The sequence below is a fragment of the Coffea eugenioides genome, chromosome 11 (assembly GCF_003713205.1).
Source record: "Coffea eugenioides isolate CCC68of chromosome 11, Ceug_1.0, whole genome shotgun sequence".
NCBI classification, from domain to species: domain Eukaryota; kingdom Viridiplantae; phylum Streptophyta; class Magnoliopsida; order Gentianales; family Rubiaceae; genus Coffea; species Coffea eugenioides.
In genome coordinates, this window is record NC_040045.1 from 32,445,392 (window position 1) to 32,469,735 (window position 24,344).

Genomic DNA, 24,344 nt, shown 5'->3' on the forward strand with positions numbered 1-24,344 from the left:
GGTCAACATCATCAAAATTAGCAACTTCTCCCCCCACATACTGTAAATTTGGGACATAGGCAAAATGGCCTCCGTAGTGAACCTCTAAAACATAGGTTTTGAAGTCCATTCTTCTGTAATCACACAAAGGTAATTGTTTTTAGTGCATGCACAGGTAATACAGAGCAAGTATCTTTTATTGTCCCACAAAAATAAAAAATCCTAGTTTGTCTATCTAACAGCCAACATATAACCATCCAAATAAACAAAAAATCCAGCAAATTAATAATTAAAAAAGACAAACCCATCGTTTTCCATCCTAACCCGACAATGACTTGTTATGAACTTTAAGGGACCACACTAACAGATTTCAAACAAATAATTGTCTACATATTAAAGCCCATGCAGTCATTAAAAAAACCCATACCATTGTTTCTGTGCAATAAAATTGATTAACAATTACAAATTTCTAAAATCGAGAAAAAATTGCAAAATCGAACCTCATAGATCTGCCCAAGCTCTCATAATCTCCTTTCACAATCTTCAAATTCAATTCTGCCGTCTGTTAACAACCACATCGATTACCCATTTTTTCATTCAAGATTGCACCAGAATTTTCAATTTTGTTAGTGGACGTTTTGCTAAGGCTTCGGGCACCAGTGAAGAGAAAGTAACCCGACAAAGAAAAAAAGGAAGAGAAAGTGACCCGACATAGTCAAAAGGGGACCTTTGTCTGTTCTGTTCCCTAATTTCTTTTTCTTTTTCTGTCCCATGCCAGATGGAGGGAAATTTCCCTCCATTATTTCAGGGTAATTTTGGAAACTTGCATTTCATAAACCAGCGTATATGGGTATTTTGGGTTGTTCAATGTTTTCATAAGGATATTATTGTCTTTTCAATATTCCGTTTATGTCAATTAGAGTTGACTGTTATTTTTTGGGGTAGACTGAGGAAAAATAAACGTTGGGGGGTAAAGTGATAAACGGCCTATACTTAAAGGGGATAAAGTGCGATTAACCCATTTATATATTCCGATTTATTTTGAATCAGGATTCGATTAGTATAAATATTTTAATTAAAATACTATGTATTAATTAATTTTTATTACTAATCCACTCATTTTTTCTTGAAAAGATTTCTATAAATCAAATAATTGTTTGAATTAATCCGATTGTATTGCTTATATTTAAATAAAACTTTAAAATTATTAAAGAATTATTGCATTAAATTAATTTCAAAATCCGAAAATACCTAACCTGAATCCCGGTCAAGCCAAGTTTGATTTCTAAACTATATATTGAGACCTGTCTAGATCCGATTCCAAATCGTTTTATTACATGTCGGATCCAAATTTGGAATTACCAATTCCAATTTGAATCTGACTTCGTGGGTAAAAATCAATAGATCCTTAAATAATATCAAAAAAATTATAGAATTAAACTAACGATAGTAAAATAATAACATCTCTAATCTCCATGATCAGTAAAATATCATTTAATTCGAGAATGATGACGCATTGGCATGTGAGAGCAAACTAAAAAGGCTACTATTAGTCAATCTCTAAAACCCTAGAGATACTTAAGTATCTATAATCTTTTGGATTTAATTATTGTTTTCTCGAAGTATAGATCACTTAAATCGCGTCTCTTTCTAATTAATCAAACTAATCAATTGTTAAAAAAAATCATCAGCCATCACCTTCACGGTGGAGTCCGCTGACTGTTGATGATTCAAAATCGCGTGCAAATTTGATTCTAAAGGCCCCACCAATCACATTTCTTCTGTCAAATGACATAATAATCTTCTGATTCCATTCTTCCCAACTTTTCCTGGAAATAAGTACCACATCTCCCCGCCTCTCTCGGTCTCTCCCCTGAGTCTTCATCACCGAAAAAACCGATCCAAATTCACAAGCCTGAGACAAAAGGAGTTGCTGTATTGTTTTCACAACCATCAGAAGCCGGCTGAGTTCCGATGTAAGTCTTTATATAGCTCAATGGAAGATTACTTCTCGTTTTCTTTTCTTCCTTTTAAATATTCTGCTAAATTTATGGAAGATGCTATTTTTGGCCGAAGCTGCTGTTTCTGTTTTTACTACTAATTTGTGTTGGTGAATAAAAGAGGAGCAGATTTTAGTTTTAGGCTAAGAATAGAAAAGGTATTGCGACAGTTTGTCGGCGGTCCGGATTGGGTTGTGGTTCACGCGAAAAAAAAAAATGAACCATTTATCTTTTGTTTTAGGTGGGGGTTAAAAAATTGAGTTAAGTTACTCCATATTTGAATCGAGTTCGATTTAATAAGAATTAATTTGAATTTGATTTGCTAATTAATCAAACCAAACTTACATAATGTTTTGTATTTTATAAATTTTCGAATTCGACTCGAGCTTGATTTTATTAGCATTTTTATGCTAATTTTATTAACATGAAATGAGAATTTATAAGTAAAAATTACAAGTTACTTGAGCTCGATTTGATCTCGATAAAAGTTGGTCTAAGTTTGGTTTGAAAAATTAATAAGCTAAACTTGAACACATTTTCAACATTATTAGAATAATCAAATAAATTTATACATTAAATTGTTGTACTTGGTTGGTTAGACTCATTTATAGTGCTACTTTTGAGAGTCATCTAAGTTGGGCCACATTTGGTGCGACCGATTTTAGGCCCAGATCAGATTGATCTGGAGGTTTTTATATTTTTTCGTCTCCCTAAGACGGGATTCTATTGAGCTTTGGGCCACATTTGGCTAAGTCTTGATAACCATAATGGGTATCTGCGTACAGACAATGCTTGAAAGTCCCATTATCCTATTCCTAATATTTTGATTAGTCCTTATTAGAGTGTTTGGTTTGTATTTCGGAATCCTATTCCCAATGGGGCAGGGGCGAATTGTTTCCCCCGTTTAGAAATGGGGCCGGGGCCCTATCCCCCACCCAGCCACCAGTTTAAAAAATTAATAAATATACATATATGTATATAATTATATATAATATTTAACTTAATTAGTTACAAACTTATAATAATGATATTATTAGTTATATGCATTATATATTGTATATTAGTATCTGTAATATAATTGATATTAGTAATTATACTAATAATTATACATGTCTACTAATAGAAATTATTAAGTAGTTATAATAAATTTACTAATACATTTATATTAAATTCCTAATTACACTTGACACAATAACACTTTTTCTTAAAAAAAAATACAATAATGATTTAGTGATTGTATTTATATCAAAAGTGAAAACTTGACTACTTTAGTTGTATTTGTTTTGTCATGTTGGATTGTATTCAAATAACTTTTGTTTGATTGTTTTTATAGTTTCAATTGTGAAATTATAATAGATAATAACTTTGTGATGTGTTAATATTTTAGTACTTGATTATTTGTTAAAATTTAACTGTAATAAAATTATATAACAAATTTTTATTAGCCCCGCGGTGAAAGCAGGGCTAGACGGGGAGAGCAGGGGATGGGGGTGAGGGGAATTAATGGGCAGCGAGGAGGGTGGCGGGGGAGGGGTCCCCCACCCGAACCCCGCCCGATTGCCGTCCCTAATTATCGACCCTTAGACTAATTTACCAAAATGAGCACTCTTAATTCCAGTACAATTTTGTCCCTGTGTAACTTTACCAATTTTTAGGGATAATTGTTTATATTGGACTCCAATCATTTGGGCTGCAAACCATGGTTGGGAGCCTCCCTTGGTCCAACCAGTTAAACCCTCAACTCCGCTGCCTTCCAGTCTTGGTAAGTACAAAACCTGATAGGGTTAAAAATTGTTCAATTTGGGTAAACTCAGAAGGACTGTTGCTAGTTCAGCCATTAACCTATTGAACCAAGATTATTTGTAATGAATTTGGTATTGAACGTCTGATCCCATTAAGTTTAAGTCGGAATTATATGCCTTACCAGTGCATGCTTGTCTTCCACTAATCAAAAAGACAATTATTTTATTTATCTTGTGATTTCTCTTGCAAATTCTCTACACTAAAAATCGCTTAAACTTTTATTTGTCTTTTTCAGTTTTCAATCTAGCTTTTCTTTTACTTTAAGTGTATAAAGATACATCTATTTATTTTTACTAATTTATTTCCTTTGCTTGTTTTTCAGTTTTGACCAATTGAAATCTAAACATTTGACTACATTGGACTTGTGTTAGACCTAATTATCCTAACATTCCAGTCATTACTTTTAGAGTACAAAAAAGTGAACAGCAAAGGAGATGGAAAACAGGGAGAAAGACTACAAAGTTCATGTTTTGGCTATTCCATTTCAAAGTCCGGGCCACATAAATCCTATGCTTCAGTTATGTAAGAAATTCATACGTAAAGGTCTGAAAACCACACTAGCCATCACCAAATTCACCTCCAACGTTATGTATACAAAATCAGACAAAGTCCAGATTGACATAATATCAGATGGCTATGATGAAGGTGGCTTCTTTGTCGCTGACCCTGTCCCAATCTCCATGGCTCGCTTTAAAGAAGTTGGCTCACGATCAATCATTGAACTCATGACGAAGTATGAATCCTTAGGGACTCCAATTGACTTCATCGTTTATGATTCCCTGCTACCTTTTGTGCTTGAATTCTGTAAAGAAGTTGGTTTACCTGGAGTGGCTTTCTTGACTCAACAATGTGGTGTTAACTACATAATGCACCAGTTTTATCATGGAAAGTTGTCTAATCCGGTGTCTGAGTTTCCAATCTCGATTCAAGGATTGCCGCCAATTGAATCTGCAGATCTTCCTTATTTTGGTAGTAATGTACCATACCATTTTGCATTGGTAGCTGCGCAGTTCTCAAATATAACTCAGGCAGATTGTGTCCTTGTCAACACATACTATGAGCTGGAAAAGGAGGTGAATCTTGTAATCAGAATTTTTGTTTGATTCAGGTTCTTTTGTGCTTGCGTTTTTGTCTCTCTGTGGCTCCATCACTTCTTTTCTTCTTTAATACTAATCATAAATGTCTTTTTGTTTTCTGTTTTAAGGTAACCATTCTTAGATGCTTTGTTTTCTTGTTATTGACCACTGCAAAGTTTAGTTCATTGACAATAAACTGGTACTCCTGAGTATTTTGGTGCATATATGCCTCCGTGTATGAACTATGTTCAGTATTTCTCGTTAAATAAACAAAATATTCAGAGCAAAAATATTTGTGGCTTAACACAGAAAGGTACTTTGTCGAATTTACATCAAAAAGAAGGGCTTGCTTGATTTAATTCTGTACTGGGAATTAATATTCAGAGAAAAAACAATTTGTGGCTCAACACAGAAAGGTACTTTGTTGAATTTATATCAATAAGAAGGGCTTGCTTGATTTAACATAGGCAGATTGTGTCTTGATTTAGTGAAAAATTTGCAACTAAATCAGACATTTTTCAGACATACTATAACAACCATGGGACGCAGATTGTTGGTAGTTTATAGAGTATCCAGAACTTTATCCAGACTGATCAATTTGTGATTTTGTTTTTCCTTGCCTTCATGAATCATGAAATGAAGATGTATGGATGGTTTAACATTATCCTTCCTCCCTTTTTTAACGCAGAACAATGTTAAAGCTACAAACAAGTGTACAATTTGATTACTTCCCTGTTTTATTTGGCACAGGTGGTGGATGAATTTTCCAAACACTGTCCGGTTCTCACAGTAGGACCAACAGTTCCTACTTTCTACCTGGATAGGAGAGTTGTAGATGACAAAGAATATGGAGTCCTTTCAACACAGAATGACCCGTCAACATGTTTAAATTGGCTAAGTAGCAAACCAACCAGGTCAGTTATTTACGCATCGTTAAGTAGTGTGAGGTCTGCCAGTTTTGGCGAAAAGCAATTACAGGAACTTGCTTTGGCTTTGAAGAACAGCAATTACTATTTCTTATGGTCTGTCAAATCTTTTGAGGCTGAAAAGTTGCCAAAAAATTTTAAAGAAGAAACATTTGATAGAGGCCTTCTCGTCCAATGGACTCCGCAATTGGAAGTACTATCGAGTGAGGCAGTAGGATGCATTCTTTCACATTGTGGTTGGAATTCAACACTCGAAGCCCTGAGCCTAGGAATGCCAATAGTGGCAATGCCACAATTTGCAGATCAACAGCCAAATGCTAAGTTTATCCAGGACGTTTGGAAGGTGGGGATTAGAGTGAAGCATGATAAGAATGGACTTGCGACTAAGGAAGAAATTGGACGATGCATTAAGGAAGTAATGGAAGGAGAAACAGGCAAAGGAATAAAGGAAAATGCTACGAAGTTTTCCAATTTGGCTAAAGCGGCAGTTAGTGAAGGTGGAAGTTCAGATACAAATCTCAATTACTTTGTAAGCAAGATAACGAGTTCCTCTTGATCATCCTGTTCTTGAGAACCTTATGTTGATTGTGTTGTTTGTCTATCTAATCTTCACTGACTTGTATTTCGTCATATTAATTACCAACAAAATTGAAATAGCTTTTTTTTTTCCCAAGCTGGCAATGAGCACTTGTATTGCACATGTTAGTCATGACAAAGTATATTATTTTCTTAGACTTAACTGAAGGGTTAAAAGATTTATGTAGAGTTTTAGGTGCATGACAAAATTATAAGTATGGATGTTATATCTTCTACAAGATTCATCTTTTTGTTGTACACTTAAATTTTTGCATTATAAACAATGTTGACCCATATGTTCTTGAGTAGAAGTGTCAAAATGGATTCATATCCACCAATCCATCCATATAAACCAACCTTAAATGGATTTGGATGATTCATATAAATTCAATGGTTTTAAATGGATAACCATTTAAATCCAATTATGTTGGTGGATTTAAATGGATTATCCATGTCATTCATATACATCCACTTAACTTAAAAAACAGAAAACACACATAGTGATTGCAAACATTTATAAAAAAAGTGGGATAGAATCTTGTGGGATCATCTATTCTTTTCTTCCTAACTTCCTCATATGTCAAATTAATTTTGTGGGACTACCTATTCTTTCCTTGATAACTTCCTCACATGCTAAGTTGCCAATAACATTAATTGCATTTTATTTGCTTCTAGTTCCTAGACTTCTTCCATCCTTTTCAAAATTATATTTTAGTCTTTACTCTTGTTTTTTTTATAATTAAATTCTCATGTAGTAATGATTTACAAACATTTACATTCTTAAGGAAAGAAAAAGCGAGAATGCATCATGCAGTGTCAAAATAATTTTTATTTTTTTAATTCTTTTATTTATAAAAAGAATTTTTCTAACAAGTGTCCTCGCAACATTGGTTAAGATACGTAAATGACACCTTTTTTTTTTTAATAAGTGAAAGGTTTTGAATCCAAATCCTCATACTTATAATCCCTCTCCCCTTATCACCCAACCCAACTAAAAAAAAAAAAGACACCTAATTTACTAAGTAATATAAGGTAACTTGTATATCAATGGTATAATAAGGAGTTTCATACATTTTTAGGTACTATAGTGCACATGAGATGTAAAATATTTTACTTGAATAAAATAAGATTTTATTAGAACTCCATTTATTCAAGGAATCCCTCTTGAACAGGAGTGCAAAAAATTGGAAATGTAAACTTCTTTTCACTGTAAAGCAATATTTAATTCACCCAAAAGTTATAAAAATGTAGCCAAGTTCTTAATTGTTCATTACTTTACAAAATGATACTTAATGTAATGATGAAAGGTTAAATTGACCACAACAGTTAAATTTTCTTGGAACTAAACTAATTTTATGAAGAACTGAAATAGAGTAATAGTACAAGCATTTGTTATTACCAAAAGGTTTCAGGTGATTTAAGGATAGAGCTTTGGGGATATGTATTTTTTGGAAAAAACATTTGGATCTTAAATTTAGGATTTGGGAGAGTAAATGGATTAATGGATGAATCATGGTTTACACTATCCATTTAAATGACATCCATTTAGATCCATTTATTAAATGGTTTTAATTGGATTGGATCAATTTGATCCACTATCCATTTAACTAAAACCATTTATCAATCATATATCCATTTTGCCACTTCTATTCTTGAGTACCCCCTAATTTGAATGAAAGAGTCTCAGTGTGAAACTCAGTTATAGCCCAAATTTGACATTACCAATAACATATTCTGTCTATATTAAGTAGGTACTAATATATTTGATAGTAAGAATCCACCACAACTATGCTTTTGCACTATAGGGGCCACAAATTCATTAAAAGTTGGTCACTTAAATCAATCTGTTGGTTTAAAGCATTAGCCAAGGTCATTTGTTTAGTCCAAGGACATTTAGGTACTATTCAGTACAACTTATTAAGCTTTCATGGCCACGACTCAAATATTGCAGATAACCCTTGCGCAGCTCATTAATTCTTAGAATCTTCAACAGTTTTTTGAAAAAACGAAAACGCCATTCAAAAAGGGCTTAAGAGAAAATTTCCATTTTCGTATGTAAATCTATTATGATTACGTTAAATTTATCTCATTATGAAAGCAAATCTTATAGGGACGGGTTTAACTCATACGAATGCCACATCTTTATGAATGAATTATAGCATACATCAGTATGACTAAAAATATTAAAACACTCCTTCCCTTTATTAGCAGTTAAATTAGAATGGTGTGGCTATAAACTTTTTGATCTGAAAATAAATTAAGGTCCTATTTGATAATGCAATTCAGTACTTATAAGCTTAATATATTCAGACGCGTTTGATAACAAAAAATTGAACATCTGAATTTTATTGAATTTTTTAGGTAAAACTTGTTTTAAAAAACAAGTGATAAACTATTCACTTATCACTGAATGTGATATACTCTCAAATGTATTTGATTTAATACTCAACAAGTCAATAATTTAATAGATTCAGATTTCAAATTTCAGATTTTAAATTTCAATTTTCAGATTTCAGTTTTATCAAATGCATCCTAAGTGTCTTAAAGCGAAACCGTCGAAAGCTAGCTAGAAATACTAGGGTGTGAGAACTATTTGCTTGTAAGGTAGTACATCAAAAACATGAAACTTGACTATTCTCAACGGATTTAGTTCTTCAAACTATCTAATTAAGAAATATGTGTATGATGACCGTCTCTTTATTGATCTAATAAGAAGGCGTAGAAGTCATATTTTATGTCAAAACCCTCACGTTTTTGTGTGTATGTGATGGTATGGGCATCAAAATCAAGGCATCCATGTCAAACACAAAATTTATAAACAATTAAAAACTAAAAATACAATTTCAAGCAATAAAAGGAGGAATTCGGGTCGTGAAGATACGGATACGACGAAGGGTGGAGATGAGGCGTCGGGCGTCGCACATAATTTTTTTTTTTCATAAATTTTTTTATTTTTTTTTTTTATATTTTATTCTTTTTTAATTATATGTATATTTTTTATTCTTATCCATAAAGGCTTTCATACGTTTTCCACAGTGAGTTGATATACTTTTCGAAATTACCTACATTTCTATAGGGATGCACATGTCTGTTAAGCTACCATATATTACTACCATATATCTTAGAGTTAGAACAATAACACTTCGTGATTTGAAAATGGACCATAATTATATTTGCCTACTTAAATCGAATTCGATTTAGTAAGCGCTTGTTCAAGTTTGGTTTGCCAACTAATTAAACTAAACTTGAATAGTAATTTCTATTTGATAAATTTTTAAGTTTAACTTGAGTTCGGCTCGATTAGCATAGAAGTGACATTTACATGTAAAATATTTAAACCATTTGACCTTGACTCAATAAAAGTTCGTTTGACCTCGATTGGAGAATTAAACAAGTTAAAGTTAAATAAAATTTGAAATTCTTCAAAATAATCAAACAATTTTGAATACTAAAATGTTCAATTTGTTTAGACTTATTTATACCCTAGCAATCAGGGGATTGTAAGAGGCATGCTCTCCCATGTAGCTGCAGTATATCTCGTGTTGTCGGCAATTTTTTGAGTAAATGCTAGCTGCATAAGGAGTAACTAATTGAATGAGACAATGATTGCGGCTGTGTAATTAATTAATTGGTTGCTAGCTAGGGATGGCAACGGGGCGGGGGTTGGGGCGAGGAACCCTCACCACCGACCGGCTACAAACTCCTCCGCGCCATTGTGATGAGGCCCATGAATCATATTCTATTGGCCGTCCCCCACCTCCCACTCCCCCCGCCCCGCTGGCACCCGCGGGGTTAATAAAATTTTTCCTGCAGGGTTAATAAAATTTTATTATAGTTAAATTTTAATAAATAATCAAGTACTAAAATATCAACACATCATCAAGTTATTATTCATTTTAATTTTACAATTAAAACTCATAAAAACAATCAAACAAAAGTTATTTGAATACAATTCAACATGATGAAATAAATACAACTAAAATAGTTAAGTTTTCACTTTTGGTACAAATACAATCACTAATTCATTATTGTGTTTGTGCCTTTTTTTGAGAAAAAAGTGTTATTCTATTAAGTGTAATTAGAAATTTAGTATAAATGTATTAGTAAATTTAGTATAACTAATTAATAAATTCTATTAGTAGACATGTCTAATTATTCGTATAATTGATAATATCAATTATATTACATACACTAATATACATTATATAATACATCTAACTAATAATATCATTATCATAAGTTTATAACTAATTAAATTATATATTATATATAATTATATATATATAATTTTTTTTTTGCGGGTGGCGGGGCGGGGGATGGGGCGGGGGTATACTATCCCCCGCCCCCGCCCCTTCTAAACGGGGGAAAAAAAATTCCCCCCGCCCCAACCCCCCGCCCCGAGAGCCCCCCGCTGGGCGGTTGCCCGCGGGCACCCGCCCCCGTTGCCATCCCTATTGCTAGCTCCTTTTGGAATTTGAGAACTTGTGCCTGTAATCTTTTGTGCCTCATTTTGTCTATCTTCTTTTTTGTCCCCCTTCTCCTTTCTCCTATGCTTCCATCCGCTATACTTAGGGGTGTTCATGAATCAGGTAATCAAGTCATTTATAATTTCGCTGATTTTTAATGGTTGAAAGTAAATGATCAGAAACTCTTTCCTAGCAGTCTGTAAGCACAATGGTGGGAGGGAGCTTGTGGTTTTAGTTGGTTTTCTGAATCCAAAACTCAAAAATTTGTGGCTTTGTCAAAACACGTTCAAGAACATATTTGTGGGCAATTTATTCTGCAAATCATGCATCTCCTTTGTTTAGATCAATTAAAAACAGCGCTTATTATCTGGCTGCTGATTGCAAGGCATCGATAATACCCTTGATTCCCAGTATAGTTGAATGTACAAATATCACAAGATTGTCCTTGATTAAGGAGCATGTTAATTGGTAGGACAAGAGTATCTTTGTTGCTTCTACTAAATTTATGAGTGGAACATTGTGCGAAGGCTGGTGGTAAGTGGATTCAGGGCCTCATAAGCTCCATTTCACTCCATTTGAGAGTAAAATGGTCATTCCAAAATTTTGTTTTGTACCATATTACAACTCATTTACACATTATTTATAAGTTATTTATACCCTATTTCAACTTATTTACATCAAGACAAATTTGTGTGAAATGAAACTTGTGACACCCCATCCCCGTTGTGGGGGCATTGGTGTTCTGCTAGCTAGAGCATCAAACTTGGAGAGGCATCTGCATAACATGATAGACAAATAATTGGACAAATATAGTTTATGTAAATCACGTGATTCAAATTTTATTACACCATTTCATCATCTCACCAATTCAAAAATTTAAAATATAACAAAATTTGGACCACACACGATCTGCAAAACAAAGTATATCCAAGTTTTTTGTCAACATTGAAGGAGGGAATACAAGAAGACAAAGTAGACCATTCTCTCTTGAAGAAGGGGATCGAGTTTTGCCTCAAAGATTTGTTAAATTGGCACTATTGACACTCTAAAATAAGTTTGAGGCACCCCACCATTTTTCTTCTATTGGTCAAAAAGATTGCAATGGCCACACGTGCCGCCACATTTGACAATGGAGACGCCTGGAAAGTCAGAATGACAATTTTTTTTTTATGGGAACAAAGAAAAACGCGTCTTTTTTTGGGGTATAAGTCACCTTTGTTCGTTATGGAATTAGAAAACCTGAAAATCACTTTGACTCAACAGCCACAATTTGGGAATATTTGGTGCTATTATTCTTTTCGTATGTCAAAATGATGTGAACAGAGATCTTATGCCAACATTCCAGGACATTGAAGGATTCAAGTGTGTCTTCCAAATTCCAGCATAAAGTTCAAAATATTTTAACCTTGGATGCAAAATTAAATGCAGATGCGATCAGAAAAATTAAAACAACAGAAATTAAATAAGAATAAATACCACTCCATTCAACAGATTTACTTAATAAACGGATTAAATAACTTCAAGTGTATTCAATAGATTTACTTCTTGTTTGTGGTTCCCTTTCCGTTTCCAATGGATTACTCAATCCTTTCGCTGTTTTGAATTTGTTATTTGGGAACTCGCTAATACATTTAATTTACACCAAATTTATCAATGGATTCTCACATTCACATTTTTTTACACCTCCTGTATTTAGACATTTTTTTTAAAATTAATAATACTCTTCTCACTGAGCATCATTAGCCAAACTTTTATTATCTTAGTATATTTATAATCGGTGCCCACTATTCATTCATTATTACTAAACCAATTTATACTAAACCAATTTATTCATTCATTATTACACCAATTCATTATTATTACTATTCATTTACTATTTCAAAGCAAAAACTTGCATTTACTAATTCTTGGATGAGGACACTTTTCCGATTCAATTTGCTTTACTAATAAACTAACGTGTGGTATCCAATTTTAAGTAGTGTCACACTCCTTAACAAATCATTTTTTGTCATGTTATTATGCATTACTCCCTCCGTCCCATTTTATTGGAATAGAAAAGAGATTTTGGCTAAAACAATCTACTTTGCAAAAGAACATTTTTTTGCTGCCATTATTTCTCTCTAGTATTATTATTGATTGTTATATCAAAAGTTCCTTTCGTTTTTTTTTTTTTTTGTTATTTGCATTTTATGCATGGTGTTCTCCTTACTTTGTACATTTTAAAAAGTTTGCAAAAATTCAAATTCTTTGACACATGAGTAAGCATTTCAAGATACATAATGACCATAGTTTATCTAACTATAAAACTTCCACTGGAAAGCAAAAAAAAAATTTTAAAAATAATTCTCTTGCAATTTTTAACGCATCAAAAGAGAATGCAACCCTTTAAAAAGAGAGAGAGAGAGAGAATATGGCTAGATCATTATTAGTACCAAAATTAATTATTATATCTTTACCTGAATTACAACAACAATATTGATTTTGCACCATTCAAGCCATAAATTAAAGTAATTATTAGCTTAGATAGCTTATATTCACTGATAATAAAGTACATTAACTAAGACTATTTTAAAAAAATTAAAAATTAATTATATTCTTTGATCGGAAAGTAAATTATAATTTGAGACAGATGAAAAAAATAAAACTATCAATATAGAATGAAGAGAGTACTATTAGTTATGCAATTTTGGTTAACTCATCCTGAATTTTAGATGGTTGGCCGGTTTAATCCCTGAATATCTGGCAGTAATTTATTACTGGGGCAGAAATGACGTCGGAATGTTGCATAGTTGGCTTGGAGAGGTCATAATAGTTGCCGTTATTGACTTGCCTCTGGCGGACAGGAAGATGGGGCAGCCAGGCAGCGTAGTTAATAAAAACCACCCATAAAAAGTCATTATTGATAGCTTTGATTTACTCGGTTTGAGATCATAAGCTTAACATTAGTTAGCTTACCATTTATCGCTGACATGGAATCAATTGACCGAATAATTTGTTACTCCTTCCCCGTGTTAAAAATATCATACTTTTTATTTTAAAATATTTTAAAATATTTGTCACGGTAAAAAAATTAAAATATTTTTTATTCTTTTATTTCAATACAATCCTTCCCTTCAATCATATGTATGTCGTTATTTAAATTTAAATTTTGAATTAGTGGAGGTAAGAGTGGAAAGAAAAACACAAGTATTACAATCAAATTACTATTATTAAAAAATTGAATTTTTAAAATATGATAAAATAATTGAGACGGAGGAAGTATAATTTATTACGTATAGAATGTAGCCATACATCCTTGTAAGCGCGTAAGGTAGATCCCTCATTTGGTACCCATAAGACGTGATAAAATATGATGTGGTTAAAATACGCCATGTAGCAATGCCATGTGGTATATTAAAATCAGTCATGTCTCATTAAATAACTAAATCAAATATTGTCAAGTGTGTATTAGACATGAACAATCCACTTCACTTAAAAAAACCTTCTCTCTAAAGTGGGAGCTTCTCTCTCTAGTCTGAGCTTTTCTCTCCACTTCACTTAATAAGTTTTTTTAAGTTTTTTTACGCGTTTCGGCTCCTTTACGTCTGCATCACCCTTTCATTGCCTTTTGAAACAGTTTGTACCTGTCAACCTTCAACCCTCTAAAATTCAAAAATTCAACTGTTCATCAAAATTCAAACCCAGAAACTTCAACATTTTCTGCAAATTTCTACCGCCAGCTCTCAAAACATCGCTCCAAGAACATTTAACACTATAAGATTAGTTGTAAGGAAAACCTTTAAAATAAGCAGCAAACAACTCTGTCAGTCAGATTAGGTGCTTTTACTTAACAAAGGCCCAAACGGGGTGAGGAAACGCCTTGGAAGAAGACAACAGCTTGTTTTCGTGCTGATTCAACACTGGACAAAGTACGAGAAAGGATGGAGTCTCTCAGTAGGTGGTAACTATTAGTTTAACTGTCTTACATCTCTTATGCCCTTTGTTCTGAACATTTCAACTGTGTGTTTTCTCTTGTTTTTCCTCTTCTTTTCCTTTTCTCTTCTCTCTTTTGTAGTTTTAACAACCTTTTAGACTCTGTTTTCTCTTGAGTGTAGTGTTTTAGCTGTGCTGTCTTCGTCGTTTTGTTTTCTTAGTTTAACTCTCTCTTCAGAAAGATTAGTTCTTGTGCTTTTTTAAGTGATTAAAGGGAATCCCCGCAAGTATACGGTTTGCAAGTCATGGAAGAAGATTTGGCAGAAATAATTCAGAGATTTGCTCTATCTATGTCTGAGATGAAGGGGGCGGAAATTAATGCGGAGGATCTGGGTTATGGTGTGCAGGAATGTCAAAAGAGCTTAATTGGTAGAATAAAGGGGGATAAAGTAGCAAACTTCACAGGTGTTAAAAAGTTTGTTACGGCAGCATGGGGCTATCCAAAGGATCTGAGGACTACGGAACTAGGACCTAACTTGTTCCAGTTCCTAATACCAAGAGAGGAAGAAAGGGAGAAAATCCTGAATGGTGGACCTTGGATACTGGATAACCAAATGCTTATCCTCAGGTCGTGGGAAAGAGGAATTGAAGAGGATGAAAATGCCTTTAGGCTAGCCCCTTTGTGGGTACAGGTTTGGAACCTTCCTCTGCACTGGATAGCAAAGGAAGTTGGCAGGAAAATTGGAAATGTGTTTGACGAAGTGAAGGAGGTCATAATTCCTCAAGGGGGAAGGAAGGAAGGTAAGCATTTAAAACTGTGGGTAACAATGGACACAAACCAACCTCTTCCTAGAGGAACAGCTGTGAAAGTGGATGGAGTGTATAAATGGGTGCAATTTAAATATGAGAGGTGCCCTGATTTCTGCTACAGATGTGGGAGGATTGGTCACAGTGATAGGACTTGTAAGACACATATAGTTTTGAGCAAAGGCCAGAATGAGAACCAATATGGGCCGTGGATGAGGGCAGGGGGAGGGAGGATGTCACCACAAAAGGAAAATAATAGCTTACAGAGGAAGGAGAGTGAGAAGCAACATTGGCTGTTCAAAGATGGAGAACTCGTTCCCAAGTACCAAAGCCCATCAATTCAACAGAGGAATCTGATGGAAAGATGGTCGGCAACCAACAAGGTGACACAAAATGGTGAAGGAAGTAGCAACCAGAATTTAACTGCTATTCAGGAACAGCATGTGGAGGACAGTGATAAATGCATGCTAAAGGACCAAGTGGAGGGAGGTGAAGCTATGGAAAGAGGGCAGGAGGACAACCGAACCAAAGCCCCTGAGAGTGATAGCATTAACATGAAGGAACATGGAAGGAACACTTCAATAGGTTATGAGAAAGAAAAGGCAGCTTGTGAAGGAATAGGAGAAAAAGTGGTAGGCCATGCTCTGAACCCTGAAGGTGCAATGAAGGAAACGGAGGAAATGTTGGTAGACTCAGAAATGCTGGTGACTCCAGAAACTAAGAGTTCATGCGAAGGAGGGAAACAAAAAAGAGGAATCAAATGCCATATAAGGAAAAGGCAACCACTCAGGGACATCACAGGGCATCAAAATGGAAAACAAGCTATGGGGAAAAGGAAATTCCATCTTGTTGATGAGGAAATGGAAGAAGCTAATGATCAGAAACAAGAAGGAAAAAAAACCAGAATGGTGGGAGATAATGAGCAATGCGAGATGCAAGGGGAAGGGATGGGGATCAGCCTTATCTGGTCCCCCAATAATCAATGAAGGTTATGGTGTGGAACTGCCAAGGAGCAGGGAGCCCCTTGACAGTTCCCCAGCTGAGGGAGTTCAACACACTCCTCTCCCCTGAAATGATTCTGATGAGTGAAACCAAAAACAAGCAGGCAGTGATGTACCAAATACAGAAGAAGGTGGGAATGGAAAATTGTTATGTAGTGGATGCTGTTAACAAGGCAGGTGGCATGGCTCTCTTCTAGACAAACTCAGTCCAGGTGAAGGAGGTGCAACACACGGAATTTACCATTGAAGTACTGATTGAAGATGGTGAAGCAAGAATTAACTGGTGGTTAGTTGGTATATATGCCAGCTGTGAGAAACAAGTTAGGAAAAAGCAATGGGATATTTTAACGGAAAGGAAAAAGACCTGGGGGGACAAGGTGATAATAATAGGGGATTTCAATGACATAAAATGTAAGGAGGAGAAGTGGGGGGGAAGGGACAGGGAAGAATGGTCTTTTACTGATTTTCGAGAGTTCATGAGAAGGAATACTCTGGTGGACATTGGATATGAAGGTCTGCCCTGGACTTGGAGGAATAGTTGGGATGAAGATCTGGAAATAAAAGAAAGACTTGACAGAGGACTTTGTGCTCCCGAATGGCTAGAAGTTTTTGCTAATGCGAAGTGCACTCATGTGGAAAACTGGGCTTCTGATCACAACATTTTGTTACTAGATACCTGCCCGGCAAATAGAAGAAGGAAAAGAAGGTTTTATTTTGATAAAAGGTGGGTACAACATGAGGAAGTTCACCAACTGATCAATGAAGCTTGGAATACAACATGTGAAGGATCCAAGATGTACAAAGTGACCAAAAGGATAACAAGTTGCAGGGTTCACCTCCTAAAGTGGCACACGAGTAAGATTGGCAATGCAAAAAAGAAGATTGCTGAGATCAAAGAGGAACTAGAACAGAAAAAGAAGCAACATGGGAAATCTGGAAAGGGAGATATTGCAAATCTGAAAACACAATTGACAAAGGCATATCAAGAAGAAGAAATGTTCTGGAGTCAAAAAGCAAGATTGCAGTGGCTGAGGGAAGGGGACAAAAACACTAAATATTTCCATGCAGTGGTGAATGGGAGGAGGAGGGCATGCAGAATGAACCAAATTCAAAAAGGTGATGGAAGCTGGACAAAATCAGAGCAGGAAGTTGGAATAGAAATAGCCAATTACTATAGGCAACTTTTCACGGCCTCAATAGTGGCATCAAGGGAGGACAGCATTCAGGAGATACTTGAGGGGATTCCAACCACAATCACTGAACAAATGAATAAGACCTTAATCAAATCTGTGGACGAGAAGGAAATTAAGACTGCTGTGTTTTCCATGAATCCTAATAAGGCCCCAGGAAATGATGGCATGACCCCTCTTTTCTTCCAAACTTATTGGGATATCATCAGAAAAGATATTGTAGAAGCAGTTCAAAGTTTCTTTCACTCTAGTCACATGCTAAAGTCCATTAACCACACACTCGTCTCCTTAATTCCCAAAATCCCAGCACCTGCTAGCTTAATGCACTTTAGACCCACAAGTTTATGCTATGTTCTCTACAAAATCATTTCCAAAATTCTAGTGAATAGACTCAAACCAGTGCTTGATAAGTGCATAAGCAAAAATCAGTTTGCTTTTGTTGCGGGTAGACAAATTCTGGATAATGTCATGTTAGCTCATGAATTTCTTCATCATCTGAAAAACAAAAGAAACGGGCAAATGGGATGTATGGCTGTTAAACTCGATATGTCAAAAGCCTATGACAGAGTGGACTGGGATTATTTAAAGGCAATGATGGAAAAAATGGGTTTTTGTGACATATGGATCAAGTGGCTTATGAACTGTATAACTATTGTGTCCTATTCTTTCAGTGTAAATGGAGAAGCAAGGGAAATGGTAAAGCCTGGGAGAGGATTAAGACAAGGCGATCCTCTTTCACCATACTTATTCCTGATATGCTCAGAAGGCTTCTCCAGCCTACTCAGGAAAGCAGAGAGCAGCAAGAGGATTGAAGGAATGAGGATCAGCCGGAATGGCCCTACACTAACACATCTCTTTTTTGCAGATGATTCGTTGATACTGAGCAAAGCTGATCCAAAAGAAGCAAAGGAACTGAAGGGAATCCTAAACAAATATGAAGCAGCTTCAGGTCAACTAATCAATTTAGAAAAATCTTCAGTGTTCTTTAGCAAAAACATTGAGAAGGAGGTGAAGGAAGCAATAGGGGAGGAACTGCAAGGAATCCGAGTTGTCCAGCAAGGGAAGTATCTGGGGCTACCAATGATAATCACACGATCAAAAGAGCAGATTTTTGGGTTTATAAGGGACAACATAAAGAAAAAAATGGAGCATTGGAAGACCAAGCTACTCAGTCCAGCAGGCAAGGAAACTCTTTTGAAGGCAATCACCATGGCTATGCCAACGTACGCCATGTCCTGTTACAAGCTTCCCCAACAGCTATGCAAGGAAATCAGCTCACTGATGGCTAAATGCTGGTGGGGACAAAAGGAGAACAAAGATAAACAGCACTGGATTGCCTGGGAAAGGTGCACCAGAACAAAGGAAGATGGAGGTATGGGTTTCAAAGATATGCAGCAGTTCAACAAAGCTTTACTTGCAAAACAAGTTTGGAGAATAATGACCCAACCCAACCTCCTGGTAAGTAAGTTTCTGAAAAGTAAGTATTTCCAAGAGGGCTCACTGCTAGAGAACAAAATCCCAAAGAACGCATCTTGGATTTGGCAAAGCCTTATGAGTGCCAGAGAGGTAATTAAAGATGGTTGTAAAAAAAGGATAGGAAACGGAAGGGGAACCAACATTTGGAAAGACAGCTGGATCAACAACAACAATGGAGGAAGGATCAAAACTCAGAAACCAGAGGGATGCTGGTTGCAAAAGGTATCACAACTCATTGTACAACATAGATGGAATAGAGTGTTAATTTTCAAAGTGTTTAATAGGGAAGATGCAGAACACATCCTCAATATCCCAATAAGCATTGCAGAAAGAGGGGATTGTCTGGTCTGGAAACACTGCAACACAGGTCACTACACTGTAGCATCTGGCTACAAATATCTGCAGCAAGAGAAGAGAAAACGAAGGGAAGAAAGCAACAAAGGAACTGGATGCAGCTATCAGCAAGCAGATGGGAAACTTTGGAAGACATTTTGGAAGTTACCTATCAAATTTAAGCTGAAAATTTTTGTGTGGAAATGCATCAATAATGGAATACCAACAAAGGCCCAAATCTTCCATAGAACACGAAGAGGAGAACCGATATGCTGTGGATGTGGAGAAAAAGAGGAATCAATAGAGCACATACTGCTGCAATGCAAGATAGCAAAAGAGATATGGAAATTTGCATTAGTTAACTGGGATGGATTGGAAGACCAAACAGGCTGTTTCAAACAATGGTGGACCTCTATGATGATGCAGGCAAAAACCAGGCAAGGAGGAGATGATCACATAGCGCTAACTGTCAATGTGCTGTGGCAAATTTGGAAAGCGAGAAACACCAGAATCTTCAACTCAGCACAACAACATCCCCTTAAAGTGAGTGAAAAAGCTACTCAAGAATGGAAAGAGTACCAGGAAGTAAGTCAACAACAACCAAGAAAAAGCACAACAGAAACAAGAAGACAAGAAGAGAACTATCGAAGTGAGCAAACCAGCTCAGAAGTGGTTACGCTAAAGCTGGCGACCCAACACCAGAATGGAAACAATTCCTTTGGCATAGGAATCACAGCGGCAAATGGCGCAGGCCAAGGAATTGCAGCCTGGTCGCTAAGGGAAAGACAAGCAAGGAACAAAGCTCAGGACAATGTAGAGGCTGTGAGGCTGTGTATGATCAAAGCAGCAACAAAAGGATGGCGGGACATCAAGATACGAATTGAGGATAGAAAGCTACTGGACCATATACGAGCTGGAAAAGCCAGAAGCTTGGAGAAAGCCACTATAATAGAGGACATACAGAAAATGACTTCATGGTTTCGAATGTGCTTTTTTGAAAGGTTAAATGAGGACTTTGATAGTCTGTGTTATAGTTTGAGCAAAATTGCTCTTCTAAACTTTTGTGATATGGAGTGGAACTATTCCATCCCAGAGTGCTAAATGCACTAATGTTAAAATAGGAGCCCTTGCTCCAACAGTGTATAGCTTTGGTGTGATATATAAAATTCCTAACGTTTCGGAAAAAAAAAAAAAATCCACTTCACTTGGTGGGATAAAATTCAGGGGTGGATCTACTCTGACCAAAGAAAAATTTCATTTCTATGCACAAAATTTTTAACAATTTTTTTATCTTATTAATTTATAAATATGCTCCAAACACACAATACTGAAAGCAGAGTCCATCACTTTAATAGTGACTAAATGTAGAGTTGTCAATAGTATATGGAATTTAGTTTATTGGTATTTTTTCTATACACAAAAAAATTTGTCTTCTAATTTAGTAGCTTCCTTACATCCTAGTGTCTTCTTTGTTTTTCCTTTTATTAATAATGTGTACCGCTATACGTAAATCTTATACACACTAATAAATATATATATATACTATCACCATTTAATCCATGATATATGTGCAAAAGTTGAATTTTAAATTTAAATTTTACATAAATGTCATTTATCCAACGCTGACAGTATATACATTGTTGGTGTAGGAAAGATTAATCCATTTCATATTACTAATTTTGCCTATAAATGATTGTCCAAGACTATTTACAAAAAACTTTGTTTTGATTGTGCCCCTACTGAAAATTTCTCCTAGCTCTGTCATTGATATTGGTAAACCACATGGTACTGTCACATGGCATACCATGATTAATACCTTCTCGACACTAGACCTGGAAAAAGGCTGGTGGCCACAAAAAAATGCCACATTTACGTGGCTTATTTCAAAAAAATCCAGATAGGTGTGTTGTGCACTCATTTAATTCGATGGTGGTTCAATTCCCTCCAGTTATTCCTGGCCTTCTTATATCCGTCTCTTCCTCTTTAATGTAGGATAGATTAGATTATACATCTGTCGTTTCTGAAAAAAAAAAAAAAAAGACACTAGACCTGGAAGGATATAGTAGTTGATTTTGGGTGATGGTTTGAACTTTGATGGCATAGATAGGGCTTAAACATAAATTGACACCGGCTAATACACAAATAAATTAATATGCCGATTCGTTGGCAAATATGTCAGGTAGTACGTAGACTATTTTTTTATGACCTTCACAGTTCACGCAATCTTAATATTCTTTTGATTTGGTAGGCTCCAATTCCAATTCTGTTTTTGTTGCTATCACTTTTGTTCTGCATACAGATCAATCAATAATCTGCTAGGTGATCAGATGGGGCAGACTGCTTCTTCTAGCTCAGCATATGGTTCTGATCGCTATGTGTCTGCCTGTCTTGAGGTGTTTGCAAGACTACAAAATCTGGAGGAACAATTTAAGAACAAGAAATTCAATCTTGCCTTCCTTCTAGAGCAACCCAATGGTGATATGTTCAGCAGTGTCAAGGATCAAATGAAGACCTTTGCAGACGAGTATCATTTCTTGACCATGTTTATCAAATGCTTCTGCAAGTTCAGCTATGAAGGCAGGAAGGAAATGGAATCCCAATTTGCCAAAGTTGCAGCTGAGTATCAAGAGATTGGAAATGAGATAGTCTCTGTTCGTGGATTTGTTAAGGTTTCGAAACTGGCTGATGTGTTTCCCAACTTGTTGGAAAAGATTCAGGTTTTGAAGCCAGAGATCGCGGAAATCTGTGATTACCTGTGGAGACACTCAGTTGAACCGGAATCTAGCTCAGATTCTTATGATCTGCCATTCAATGAGTTACTATATAGTCTGCAGATACTCTTGACGAAAGCTGACCTGATTGATCCTCCCAAGGGACAAATCAAATCCCTCTCAAACAAGCTAAGCAACCTTGTTGACTTTCTCAAAAATTGGAAATTGGATGATTTCGAGCTGAAATATCTTCTTATTTGTGCTAGAGTTACATCTTTCCAGGGATTGAATCTCTGTTGTTTGTGCTGGCTCAAGAAAACGGATCCAAACGTGACAGGAGAAATTGGAATTGCTTTTTCAAATTTGAAACAGAAGATTGATCCGGCTAATCCGGAGTTCTTGAAAATGATGATCAATATCCTGGACTATAAGCTCGACAAAGTGAACGTGAGAACATTCATTTATCATCTTATTCAGTTAAACTTTGATGTATATTTACTTCCCGAGAAGCTGAGATTCCTGATATTAGCCTTTTTCAAGCTAAGCAAGGATCCTGTACATTCACCATTTTTCAAGCTAAGAAAGGATCCTGTATATTCACCATTGGTCTTGCCAGATATTGCTGCAGTTCTTGGGGAAATTGAATCTCTGGTGGAATCACGGAGTAAAGGAAGCGGAACTGACTTTCTGGCTTTCAAGATTGCTGCAAGGATTTGTCTTCTTCGTGAAGATATTTTCTTCATCCAACAACTTCTCACCAGCAGGTCTGAGTTCCATGAGATCGACTCTTCTGCTAGGTCATACTTTCTCAATGACACCAGACGTCGAGTGGAAGACATTCATCAGACTTTGGGATTGCTAAGAAAAGGTCTTGAAGGTCTACCAGAAGGAGACATGGAAAATGGAAAGGAAACTGTCGAGTTCATCGAAGAAGAGGCTAAGGAGCTGGAATCACTCAAAACATCCTTAGAAGCCAGGAAGATATCACCGGTTGCAGCAGGGAAAGTGATACTCAAGCTGCTCGTGAGGAGCTTGGTTTTCAGGGCAGATGCATATTTAATGGATTTAATGTCCCGTAATGCAAATTTGATTCTCCCTGCAAAGGATCAGATTGGAACTCTCAAGTCCCTGATTGCATCAATCAGAAATGTGCCAAACAAACTCATTTTCTCGAATATTGCTGGCAAAGTCACGGAGGATGAAAGTCTAATTATGATACATATTCAAGAAGTGGCTAGGGAGGTGATACATTTCTATCATTCTTTTCATGCGGCCAACGTCACAGAAGACCTGGAGAAGGAACTGAGCACTTGGCTTTCTGGATTAATAAAAAAAACTATGGGAGCGGTTAATGGCATTGATATCCCATTACCAAAAATGATTTTTCCCGAAACAAATGGACTGGGATTCATTAACTTGTTCTTGAGAAAGCTGACAGAGTTGCTTAGAAACAGGTGTGATTCACTTGTATCTGTTGAGAGACAAATTGAAGAGATTCAAGAGAATCTAGGATTCCTGAGATCTTTCTTGGGAATGCAGGACATTAGGGATCAAGAATGGAACGATATTGGTAGACGTACAGTGGATGCAGCTTACAGGGCGGAATTCGTCATTGACTCTATTGTGGTGGGAAATGGTGCTGAGCTAAAACATTTTATCAGGCTTCATCTTGTCTCAGAAGACATTAGACTTGTGAAGATGCAGGTTGAGGAGAAGGCCATTGGTGTTGGAGTCCAGAATGCTATTGAGGGTATAACGCGTGAGATTCCACAGACTAGTACAATTGGAGCTGATGAAGACGTGTTGGTTCTCAAGGATCAGCAACAAGTGATTGTTAATCGACTTACAAGGGGATCATCGCAGAGAGATATCGTCTCGATTGCTGGAATGGCAGGAATTGGTAAGACTACTTTAGCTAATAAAGTGTACAATGATCCTGAAATTGTGTCTTACTTCCATGTTCGGGCATGTTGTTGTGTTTCGCAAGTTTACACAAAAAGAGACATGTTGCTTGAGATTTTAGGACACATTATTGAGCTTACTGATAACATCCTTGTAAAGCCCGTTGAAGATTTGGAATTGCTGTTG

The 24,344-nt window shown here is 35.9% G+C and overlaps 1 protein-coding gene across 1 annotated transcript; it reads left to right on the forward strand.

Annotated features, from left to right (window-relative positions):
* Positions 1 to 4,574: 4,574 nt before the first annotated feature.
* LOC113753456 (UDP-glycosyltransferase 74C1-like) lies at positions 4,575 to 6,477 on the forward strand. Its single transcript, XM_027297610.1, has 2 exons — positions 4,575 to 4,855; positions 5,609 to 6,477. The coding sequence occupies exons 1-2, from the start codon at positions 4,649 to 4,651 to the stop codon at positions 6,338 to 6,340; spliced, it is 939 nt and encodes a 312-aa protein (XP_027153411.1). The 5' UTR covers positions 4,575 to 4,648; the 3' UTR covers positions 6,341 to 6,477.
* The last annotated feature ends 17,867 nt before the right edge of the window (positions 6,478 to 24,344 follow it).

Excerpts from the sequence above, each read along its gene's own strand:
- LOC113753456 (XM_027297610.1), top strand. The coding sequence starts at position 4,649 with ATGCACCAGTTTTATCATGGAAAGTTGTCTAATCCGGTGTCTGAGTTT. Across the intron at positions 4,856-5,608 it reads ACTATGAGCTGGAAAAGGAG|GTGGTGGATGAATTTTCCAA; the intron begins GTGAATCTTGTA and ends TATTTGGCACAG.